The 12,624-nt window shown below is 42.5% G+C and overlaps 1 protein-coding gene across 2 annotated transcripts in view; it reads left to right on the forward strand.

Annotated features, from left to right (window-relative positions):
• LOC121574097 (E3 ubiquitin-protein ligase RNF43-like) overlaps positions 1–5,803 on the forward strand; it is a 168,839-nt gene extending 163,036 nt beyond the window's left edge. The window contains exons 6-8 of one of the 2 annotated variants that reach the window (XM_041886695.2): positions 161–434; positions 627–2,246; positions 2,607–5,803. In XM_041886695.2, the coding sequence (XP_041742629.2) occupies positions 161–434; positions 627–2,246; positions 2,607–2,632 (1,920 nt within the window). In that variant the 3' untranslated portion in view covers positions 2,633–5,803. The remainder of the gene's footprint in view (positions 1–160; positions 435–626; positions 2,247–2,606) is intronic. The other variant, XM_041886696.2, reaches the window with a different exon arrangement.
• The last annotated feature ends 6,821 nt before the right edge of the window (positions 5,804–12,624 follow it).

The following is a 12,624-nucleotide window of genomic DNA, read 5'->3' on the forward strand; positions in this document are numbered from 1 at the left end:
AAAAGAAAGTGTCCACTGTATATACAGCTCAAACATACACCAGAAAACCCTCAGAGAGGAACAAAATTCCCTGGAATTTGAACTTTGACACATCTCAGTCCGTTCTGAAGTCCACTTCTCTAACCGCCGTCTCACACGGCCTCTTCCTCTATGACCACAGGACTCAGTCCATCAGCAGACCATGCGAGCCGTCAGTCGTCTGGAGACGCGAATGTACAGCTCTCAGGGCTGCGGGGGCTCACAGCGCCACCATGGAGGCTGGGGGTCTAATAGCAGCTCCAACTCTAGCCCCGTCTGTGCCATCTGTCTGGAGGAGTTCCGGGATGGACAGGACCTGAGGATCATCTCGTGTGCTCATGAGTTCCATAAGGAGTGTGTGGACCCCTGGTTGCTGCAGCACCGCACCTGTCCTCTCTGCATGCACAACATCATGGGTAATGACATCGCATGACCACTAGGGGACACCTACAACAGGCCTTAGAATGGGGGACTACTTTACCCACTCTTGAGCGCAAGTGAATTTTCCAGTAAAAATCCAGTTTTACAAACTGTGTGTGTGTGTAGCCTGTTTTAATGTGTGTGTGTTTTGCCTGTCTGTCTGACTGTGTGTGTTCCTATGCTGCCAGGTACAGAGCTGTCACGTCAGCCCCAGAGGAGCAGACTGCAGCAGACCCCCGAGCACAGCCAGGGTTTCCTGCACCCCCACCCCTACCCCCACGCCTTCCCCCAGCACCCCATCCCCTTCTCCATGAGGCCTCACTACCCCCGTGGCCGCTCCGGCCCCTACGCCTCCCTGGGCCACTACAGCAGCTCCCCACCCCTGGACCCCCAGACCCTCCGCTTCCTCCCTAGCTGGCCTCTGGGCTCCGGCTGTGGATACATCCACCCTGCAGAGGGCCCCGGGAGGCCTCACAAGGCCGGGGGCAGCTGCAGGACGGCAGGTCACCCTCTGGGGTCCCACTACGGCCCCGGGTCCCGCCGCTCCTGCCACGCCTACCGCTCCGGCTGCCCCACCCAGCGCAGCGCCTCCAGTTCCAGGCTCCACCACGCCCCCTCCTTTGCTCCCCGTGCCTCCGCAGGGGGGGCCCACAGCCGGGGGGACGAGGGAGGCAGCTGCTCTGGGGGGAGCTACCGGACGGAGCGCAGTGGCTACCTGGCAGACGGGCCGGCCAGTGACTCCAGCTCTGGCCCCTGTCACGGTTCATCCAGTGACTCGGTGCTCAACTGTACCGACGTGTCCCTACAGGGTGTGTACGGTAGCTGGTCCACATTCCGCAGCTCCCTGAGCAGTGACTATGATCCGTTTGTGTACTACGGGCTGGGTTTGGGCCGGACAGGCCGCAGGGACAGCATGGAGGCAGGGGTCCAGAGACCAAGGTCCCTGGACTCAGTGGTGAACAGAGACAGAGGAGGGTGCCCTGAGGAGCAGCCGCAGGCTGTGTTTAGCCACGTCCACTACCACCGCCACAGACACCACCACTACGGAGAGGACGGGGAGCGGGAGCACGCCCAGGGACAGGGACCAGGCAGGGGGTCAGATGAGGAGCAGGGGGCTGCTGCTGCTATTGGCCCTGGTTCTGGTTCTCCCCCGGCTCTGGACAAGGACTCCCCAGTGTGCCCTCTGAAGCACAGCCCCTGTCAGTGCCCTAAGGCAGAACACACAGACAGTAGGGAGACCCACGGCCACGGGACAGAGGATCAGGACCATGAGCTTAGCCTCAGCCCCCCTTCAGGCCCCCCTCCTGTCCTGGTACCCCCAGCCCCCTTACCACCCCCAGCCCCCTGCTGCCTCCAGGACCACAGCCATGGAGGCCACCCCCACCGGAGGGCAAGCCGGCTGGGCGGCTGCGTCCTCGACGGCCCCTCTGTGCGCTTCCACCAGAGCCTGGACCTGCAGGACGACTGTAGCATCCACATCCACTACGGCCAGGGCTACTGCTGCCCCCCGCCTGACCTGCCCCCCACCCTGCTGCCCATGCCTGTGCCCCTCATTCTGGACTCTGGGGGCATGGGGGCCCTAGGGGGCCTAGAGGACTGGCCCTGCTGTGGAGGGCCCCACCATGTGGTGTGGCAGAAGCGGGTGCAGCAGGCCCACTCTGAGCCCCAGTTGCTGGGGCCCAGGCTGGGGGGCCCTATGGACAGACCCCCGCCCCCATGCAGCAGGCGTCACCACGGTCACCACAGCCCAGCGCACGACCGCAACACAGACTTTTGTTTATACTGCCAAACATTACACAACAATCAGGGTGGGTGTTCAACCAGTCCTTAAATGTTGTTATAGCTACATGTGATGTGAACAACTGCTCCCGTATTAATTGGTTTTCCCCATAGGAATGGGGGTAGTATATTCTACGGCTCTATCTCACTTTGCCTTTCCGCGATTCTTCGCATCCTATCTCTTCGCCTCCGAATCAGCCGAATTTTTTATTTAATTTAATTTAATTTTGGGAAAGAAGGCGAGGAGAGAGGATGCGATTAATCGAGGAAAGATGAATTTAGAAAGAGCCCCATGTGTGTTATTCCTTCTGTCATCCTGTGTGTCATGTGAGTGTCTCTCTGTGTGTTAGAGAGGTAAGTAAACCTGTTGTCTGTTTCTCTCCCTCCAGGATCAGAGGAGGAGTCCGGTGTGTGATAACTAACTAACTCACTAGGTGCATCCCCAAACTCACGCTGCTACGTACACAGGAGCCGGAATGGACAAACACTTCATCGGCGGCCATCTTTTTCAAGTCTTCCAAATAATTCCACAGGAAATACCTGCATTCAAACTACACTTCCCAGAATCCCCCAGTCAGTGCTGAGTTACATGTCAACAGAGATCAAAATGAGTTAGATTATGATTGTTTTGAACGTTTGTTTCTTTTGACCATCAAATCAATGAAAACACAAGTCAAGTATAGACCTCAAATTGCTCATATTCATTGTTGAATTCGAGTATGTCAATGTGTTTGATTTTGATTTTTCTTGTCGCTAAGTGGCGTACGTGTTTCAAGATGGAGACTGACTGGGAGATGCTGGGAAAACAACTCCTACATCACAAAGGGGAAATGTGTTTTATTCTGTTCTGCCTTGTTGTTTTGTTTTGTAAATTACACGAAGAATTCAATACCGACTTGATATTACAGGTTCCCAGGTTGCCTTAGTGACCACTAGGAATGATCACTGCTCAGGGCTTGAGCCTCGATTCACAGCACGAAACTCCCCTACTATTTCCCTCAGTAGAATTCACATGGACATATTGGATATCTAATTCCTTGAGTGGTTAAGTACTTAATCGATTATATTATGAGGTACTACTCAGTAATACTTGATTTTCCCTCACATGTCCCTAAACTCCATTATTTGTCTAGATACGTAGGCAACCATTGGATCATGTATTACCCACATAGATGCTCAGTTGGAGGTTTTTTGCTCTTTCCAGCCTACCTCAAATCAGATTCAGAAATGTGTTCCATTGGCATGGGTATCGCAAAGGTACTCAGAGCTACGGAAAAGAGCCTAGAAGCTTCTCTCTGGGCAACCTGCCCCATTGGGGGAAAAGTTATTTTCTTAGCCGGCCCTACAAGCAGTGTGCATTCCAAGAGGTCACTAGAGGCTAGCATGGGGACTTGTGTTGGTTAATTCAATAATGGCAGCTGCTTTCATCACATTTTGTTTGCTTTGTGTTTCGGTAAAAAACTGTAGTCTGTAATTTTGTACCAGATTGACTGAAATGTGTTATTATTATGAGCTATTTTAGTTTTGCTCATGTCATTTCTCATGTTGCCAGTGGTTACTTATTATGTTTGACCTGAGTGCTGATTTGGTGGCCAGTGAAGGAGGGAGGGGTCCACCAGACATACCTGGGTTCAAACTGTATTTGACATCTTTCAAATACTGTAGCTGTGCTTGATTGAGCTTGCCTGGCTCAATGGGACCAATGTAATCATCCCAAAAGTGCAAACCCCACCAATCTGGCATGCACTCCAGTCAGGCTAAAATATGCAAATGCTCCAAGTATGTGAACGATTTCAAATACTATTTGAACCTTGGTAGGTCTGCCTCCAGAACATCACACAGTGTGAGTGGAGCTTCGCTCGGCTCAGGAAGGACATCTGCCATGTCTCCTGCTCTTCACCCATGACCTCTAATCCTATGTCCTAGTACACGACCCCATCAATGTCCACCAGCAAGGTTATTTTCTCCCTTCCATTTCCCATATACCAGCAGCTAAAGCTCACCAAGGGTGCTCTTATCATGGAACATTGTAGCAAAATATTATATACATAATTACTATGTAACTGGAGGAAAGCCATAACCATTCATTCACCTTTGGGAACATACTTTATACACTACCTTGTTAAAAAATATGTTGATTCAATGTACAATTGTAAGGCAACCAGCTGTAATAGGATTGTGAGTTTGCTCAACCAAAATGGTGTTGAGGAAACTCACAACAAATGGTTTGTGAATCAGCATATATTTTTTTACAGTGTTCCAAACATTGACTAAAACGAACCTGTGGCCTTTTATGAACTTAAGTGAACTTAAATGGAAGCCTGGTGAAACATCCTAGAAGATGAAAAACCCTGGAAGAAAGAAAAGTCATTAAATGTGTGTAGTTATATCCCCCAATATATTGTATTGCTTAGTGAAAATCTGAAAGGAGACTGCATTAAGACAGACAGTAAACATGGAGACTTAGTATTTAATTGAATAAACCTATTGATCCCCAGACTATTTTTGAAAGATCTGGAAGCATTTAAACAACCTTGTCTGATCTAGTAACACTCTGAATCAGTAGTCTGTCTATGTTATTTTCTTCAACTGTGCCTTTTCAAAGGGGTTCGTTGTGGAATCTTCATCCACTACTTCCTATCAATTGGTCAAAGTTTATTATGAAATAAGATCAGCAAATAACCTAATACATTAAAGGTCTTGTTATTTTACCAAAGAAACACAGTTTTGAATGCAATCAACCTGTGCCTTTTATTCCTCCTCCATCAATCTTAAACCCAATTAAATGTGTTTTACCTAACAAGAAAGATCTGAAAATGGAATCGTATGCAGTCAAACAGTGGAAAATCATGGATTACAGCCCCATATATACCAATACCTTGTTTCTAATGTTTTTTGGAGACAGCTTCTTTTGCTAATACTCCAGGTTGTGTTTGTCTGTTATATATTTGTGTAGAGAACAGTCCAGACTGAACACTGCATTCACCATTGTTTCCCATGAAGCAACAGTGAAACATTGCAAATCAGTCTGGATTCCAGGCTAACTAGCTCCCTAGCCTTAGCTGAAAATGACTGAATCACGACCAACCAGCACTGGAATCCACAACCAACCAATATTTTTCTGTAAAAACCCAAAGCAAAGTAATCAAGGCACTATAACTACGCCAACAACCAGTTCAAGGAAATATAAAACTTAAATTAATCAAACATCTCTGAAACATTTGGGGCGATTTTATTATCCTCTTTAGGGTTCTTTTCTGTTTGTGTTCATTGTTTTGTTTTTGTACGCATAATGAGCTGAAACTGCCTTTTTTCTAATAGAGCACAATCCCTATAGAAATTGAAGGGATCTGTCAGTATATTTTGGATACTTTGTGTACAAAAAGAGAAAGACAAAAACAGAAATGAAATAAAGTGTTGTATTTTATATATAATAGAACATTTCAATATGGTGATATGTCACTAATATATTTATTTACTAATATATTTATCAATTTTTGTCCAGGTCCTGAAAAAGAATGCATGGTTTCTGTATAGAAACGATATCTATATGAAACTAAGTGCCATCACAGATGTATCAACCTGGCTTCATTCCAATTATATGCAAATAAATTATTTTGAAATAAAACCTCTGGTGCTGATTATGGTCTCAATTTTATGATCTTCATCATCAAAATTAAGTATTTATCTGACAAATCTCATTGTCATTCCATTTCCAGTCATACATATCAGAATGATTATCATTTTGTCACTGGCAAGTATGTAATTGACAAAAATACCAAACTTTTAATTCTGGTTCTTACCTTACAAAGGTCAAAGATGGAAAGCTGGTGCATGTTATTGCAGTGATTATACAATGGGGAAATAACACAGATTGCTTTGTAATTGCTTTCAACAACTTGTCCCATACATTTCTCAAAATAGGTGCTAAATCTCTTAGCAAAACTGTAAAATGTTGAACATACAGTAGAACATATTAACTCAGCTTCGTTGGTATAGCCATACAATCATGGTGTAATATTAGTTATAAATGGTGAGGTTGCCCCTGGCATCCTGGTCCTTCTCAATGGCCTCGAAAAGAGACTTGGATGTTTCCTGCCTCGAAGCCCTGTGGTGGGAATCACACACACGGGTCCAACTCAGTCAATTAATCAAATGTATGTATAAAGCTCTCTTTACATAAGCAGTTAACTCAAAGATCTGCCTTATTCTGTGTTATGTGTAATGGCCTTGGTATGTACTCACTGACAGCTTTTTGTTAATGTAAAGGATAAAGTCTTTTGATTTGGCTTTATTGTCTTCTGATGTTGAATTACTTGAGACCGAGGCTAAATAATTAAATACTCTCCCAGGGTTTTATGTTTAAATGCCAGCTTGCCGCACAACACAATAATTGAGCTCCAATTAATAATGTAAATATTTTCAAGTGTAATCAAAAGATCAAGACGGTAAAGACCAAGAAAGTGTTGGTGGTTTCTCCCACAATTCCTTTGATGTGGTGTAGCTAAATGTTTTTAGCTTCAGGCATAACCAATCCACATCACTAGACTGTGAAACGCCAAATCATGACTGATGGAGCCTGTCCTAACAGGTAGTGGATGGGGGCCTTAGTTAGAAAGTGCCACAGGCTGAAACCCAATCCAAAACTTTAGCTCAGTTCCAGCTCTCCCTTCTACAGTTGGGCTTTAATCTGCATCTGTGATAGATGTACCTTTACAGCTCTGGCTTGTGTTGTGTTCGCCTTGGGTGGGAGCCATAAACAGGTGTTAAAGGGATACTTCGGGATGTTGGCAATGAGGCCCTGTATCTACTTCCCCAGAGTCAGATGAACTCATGGTCGTGGATATCATTTGTATGTCTCTGCGTGTGTTTGAAGGAAGTTGCTAACTAGCATTAGTTCAATGACTGGAAGTTTGGGTATATGCTAGAATGCTAGCAGATACCCATAGACTTCCATTAATTGTACTAACGCTAGAAAGGCATTGGCGGGCGAAACTGTGTCTAACTTCCTTCATACTGAACACAGAGACATAAAAATGGTATCCACAAGTTCATCTGACTCTGGGGAAGTAGATAAAGGGCTTCATTGCCAAAATCCCAAAGTATCCCTTTAAGGCTGTTTTGTGTTCAATGTGTTGCTGGTTTCATGGACTTACAACCCACTGGGCACAAACTGGTTGAATCAACATTGTTTCAACGTAATTTGTCAACGTATTGTGACGTGGAATCTATATGGAAAAACATTGAATTTGAAAAAAATCATAAACTGTTGTTTTGAGTGTGACATTTCAACCACAGGATTATGTTGAATTTGTAACTATGAAACGTCAGATCTTCAACGTTATATCCACTACCAGAAAAAAATTGTCCAGGCAGTACTTCCTATTGGAATGTTTATCAATCTACAGCTATTCATTTGGTCTCCTTTCCAGGAATTTAACCAAGCCTAGCATTAATATTTGTCACTGACTACTACCAACCAATGTGCTATTGTGAGAATGATTAAAAGGGCATTTTGTCCTACTTGTCTCTTAAGTGAGATAACAAGTGTATCAACTTTTAAAAGCAGCACAACTTTCAAGTTTCCTCCAACTACAGTGTATAACATAGTATTTTGAAGCTCTTTGTCTTTACTTTCTTAATATGTAAAAATAGGCAAATCACTTACATTTCATATAAGCCTCAATAGAGAAATCTGGACACATATCTGACACATAATACATTTAGATGACAACTAAACCAGAAATCAAACATTGTTTTTCCTTTGGAATTTGGCTGTGCTATTAGATGGTTTAAAGCATAGTGATAACACATTGAGAATTCAACAAACTTTTGGCTGTCTTTTTGAGTGGGTGAATAAAAGTTGAAATCTCATCGATCAACGTCTCAACCAAATATTACCCAACTGTGTGTATATATATATATATATATATATATATATATATATATAGCACCAGTCAAACGTTTGGACACACCTACTCATTCAAGGGTTTTTCAATATTTTTACTATTTTCTACATTGTAGAATAAGACATCAAAACTATGAAATAACACATATGGAATTATGTAGTAACCAAAAAAGTGTTAAACAAATCAAAATATATTTTATATTTGAGATTCTTCAAATAGCCACCCTTTGCCTTGATGACAGCTTTGCACACTCTTGGCATTCTCTCAACCAGCTTCACCTGGAATGCTTTTCCAACAGTCTTGAAGGAGTTCCCACAAATGCTGAGCACATGTTGGCTGCTTTTCCTTCACTGTGGTCCGACTCATCCCAAACCATCTCAATTGGGTTGAGGTTGGGGTATTGTGGAGGCCAGTGATCTGATGTAGCACTCCATCACTCTCATTCTTGTTAAAATAGCCCTTACACAGCCTGGAGGTATCTTGGGTCATTGTCCTAATGAAAAACAAATGACAGTCCCACTAAGCCCAAAACAGATGGGATGGCGTATCGCTGCAGAATGCTGTGGCAGCCATGCTGGTTAAGTGTGCCTTGAATTCTAAATAAATCACAGACAGTGTCACCAGCAAAGCACCCCCACACCATAACACCTCCTCCTCCATGCTTTACGGTGGGAACTACACATGCGGAGATCATCCGTTCACCAACACTGCGTCTCACAAAGACACGGCGGTTGGAACCAAAAATCTGAAATTTGGACTCCAGACCAAAGGACATATTTCCACCAGTCTAATGTCCATTGCTCGTGTTTCTTGGCCCAATCAAGTCTCTTCTTCTTATTGGTGTCCTTTAGTAGTGGTTTCTTTGCAGCAATTCGACCATGAAGGCCTGATTCACAGTCTCCTCTGAACAATTGATGTTGGGATGTGTCTGTTACTTGAACTCTGTGAAGCATTTATTTGTGCTGCAATTTCTTAGGCTGGTAACTGTAATGAACTTATCCTCTGCAGCAAAGATAACTCTGGGTCTTCCATTCCTGTGGCGGTCCTCATGAAAGCCAGTTTCATCATAGCGCTTGATGGTTTTTGCGACTGCACTTGAAGAAACTTTCAAAGTTCTTGAAATGTTCCGTATTGACTGACCTTCATGTCTTAAAGTAATGATGGACTGTCATTTCTCTTTGCTTATTTGAGCTGTTCTTGCCATAATATGGACTTGGTCTTTTACCAAATAGGGCTATCTTCTGTATACCCCACCTACCTTGTCACAACACAACTGATTGGCTCCAACGCATTAAGGAAATAAATTCCACAAATTAACTTTTAAGAAGGCACACCTGTTAATTGAAATGCATTCCAGGTGATTACCTCATGAAGTTGGTTGAGATAATGCCAAGAGTGTGCAAAGCTGTCATCAAGGCAAAGGGTGGCTATTTGAAAAATCTCAATTCTCAAATATTTTGATTTGTTTAACACTTTTTTGGTTACTACATGATTCCATATGTGTTATTTCATAGTTTGTATGTCTTATTCTACAATTCTACAATGTAAAAAATAGTAAAAATAAAGAAAAACCCTTGAATGAGTAGGTGTGTCCAAACTTTTCACTGTATACACTACCGTTCAAAAGTTTGGGGTCACTTAGACATTTCTTTGTCCATTAAAATATAATCAAATTGATCAGAAATACAGTGTTGACATTATTAATGTTGTAAATGGCTATTGTAGCTGGAAACACCAGTCTCAACGTCAACAGTGAAGAGGCGACTCCGGGATGCTGACCTTCTAGGCAGAGTTGCAAAGAAAAAGCCATATCTCAGACTGCCCATCTTAATCTTTTATTTTTATTGGCCAGTCTGAGTTATGGCTTTTTCTTTGCAACTCTGGCTAGAAGGTCAGCATCCCGGAGTCGCCTCTTCACTGTTGATGTTGAGACTGGTGTTTCCAGCTACAATAGCCATTTACAACATTAATAATGTATAAATAGCCATTTACAACATTAATAAAAGTATTAAAAATTCCTTATATTAGGCAAACCAGACGGCACGATTCTGTTATTTCTTTTATTTACGGATAGCCAAGGGCACACTCCAACACTTAGACATAATTTACAAATTAAGCATTTGTGTTTAGTGAGTCCACCAGATCAGAGGCAGTAGGGATGACCAGGGATGTTCTCTTGATTAGTGTGTGAAATTGACCATTTTCCTGTCCTGCTAAGCATTTGAAATGTAACGAGTACTTTTGGGTGTCAGGGAAAATGTATGGAGTAAAATGTACATCATTTTCTTTAGGAATGTAGTGAAGTAAAAGTAAAACTAGACAAAAATATAATTAGTAAAGTACAGATACCCCCAAAAACTACTTAAGTAGTACTTTAAAGTATTTTTACTTAAGTACTTTACACCACTGGAGAAACATTATGCTGAAGTACTGAAATTCCCACAATAGACCGTTGTTTCTTAATGTCCTTGAAACAATTTGAGAACACGACTTTAAATAGAACCATGAGGAAACCTGTAGGAAACGTTATGCTGAAGTACTGAAATGCCCACAATAGAACGTTGTTTCTTAACGTTCTCTGAACTATTTGAGAACATTCCCAATGTCAAACCAGTTGGAGAACGTTCCTAGAACATTACCAAGATTGAAATGAAATGTAACTATGTTTGAACTTTTAGGAAATGTTCTGTTAAAGTAATGAAATACCAAGAAAATAACGTTTTTTGTCAAGTTCCTTAAATGTGCTGAGAATGTTCCAAAGCCAAACAACTATCCTGCACCATTCCCAGAAAGTTGTGGGAAGGTTGTATGCAAAATAACTGTAGGACAACCACGCTCTCACCAAGCTCTAAGAAACATATGGTTCTCAGAACAGGTTTCATCATGGTTCTATTTAAAGTCATGTTCTCAAATTCAACGTTAAGAAAACGTTCCATAAAAACCACAAGAAAACGTTTGTAACATTCAGAAAACATTCTAAGAATGTTATTTAAAAAAAATTATACCATGGCATTGTTGAATACTCGTTTCTGATTGGCTTGAAGGGCATCCATGCGCATGCATTATTTCCCTATAATGCACGGTATAGGGATTAACACGGGTAACCAGGATCCCGGGACTGTCCCGGGATCACTCTTCACATTTCCAATAAAAAAATGATGGTTGTCGCATGGAAGCCTAGAGTATTGACTTCACACAAAGTCGACATATATTCAAAGCACACACATAATTGAAACTGCTGGGCTGCACACGAGACCCAAATGTAGTTTAGAGTTCTCATCAGAACTGAAAATTCGATCCCAGTCTGATCCAAGCCCGGTGAGCTGAAGCCCGAGCCCAGGCCTGGTCCGACATCGTAGAAATGAAATGAGCCCGAACCCGAAAAAAAGCCAGATTTCTAGAAAGTAGTAGGCTATATTGATTTAAACTGGTGTTGAGAACAACGCGGCGGAGGCAGGCGGCAGCGGAGTGAGGAGACTTAGGAAACAATTTTTATTTAACCTTTATTTGATCAGGGAGTCATACTGAGACCGAGGTCTCTTTTACAGATGAGCCCTGAATTACATTAATTACAGAAAATACACACATCAAAATATAAATACAAAATGGAAGCAGAGAGAAAAACACGGTCATAAAAAACAAACACATTAATCAGTAATAAGGTCTTCAATCAGCTTTTAGAATTTCCCTAAAGGCACCAAAACATGAAATATAAGAACATTTTGAAGATTGTTCCACAAATAGGGTGCAAGAAAACTAAAAGCTGGTGTACCTAACTCAGTAGAGACCAAAGGAATTTCCAGAGTTAGCCATCCCTGAGACTGCGTGTGGTAACCCAAATGTCTAAAGTTTAGTAAAGATGTTAGGTATAGTGGAACTTTTTGTAAAAGGGCTTTATAAATGAAAACATAGCAATGTATCAACCTACGTGACATCAGGGCCAACCAACTTTCTTGTAGAGAATGCAGTGACGAGTACTAAAATTGTAAAGCACAGTGCCCTATGATAAACTGCATCTAACGGCTTTAATGAAGTGGCAGCTACATTCATATAGATGATGTCGCCATAGTCTAGGGCCGATAGGAACGTCGACTGAATAATCTGCTTTCTACTATTTAGCGAGGCAGGACCTATTTCTATAGAAGAAGCCCATTTTTATTCTCAGCTTCTTAACTAACTCATCAATATGCTTTTTAAAAGACAGATTTTCCTCTATCCAGATGCCCAGATATTTGAACTTGTATTCACTAACTGTAAGTCGCTCTGGATAAGAGCGTCTGCTAAATGACTTAAATGTAATGTAAATGTAATATTTGTAAGCAAAGACACGATCAATATGGACACCATCCAAAATACATATGCTTCCATCATTAGAGTTCTTTTTATGCGCTCTAGAGAACAACATATACTTAGTTTTACCTGCATTCAGTACTAATTTCATTGTATTCTGTAATACAATTAAGGCAGACTGTAGTTCAGATAGAGCCTAGTCAACCAT

Source organism: Coregonus clupeaformis, chromosome 9 (genome assembly GCF_020615455.1).
Source record: "Coregonus clupeaformis isolate EN_2021a chromosome 9, ASM2061545v1, whole genome shotgun sequence".
Classification (NCBI taxonomy): domain Eukaryota; kingdom Metazoa; phylum Chordata; class Actinopteri; order Salmoniformes; family Salmonidae; genus Coregonus; species Coregonus clupeaformis.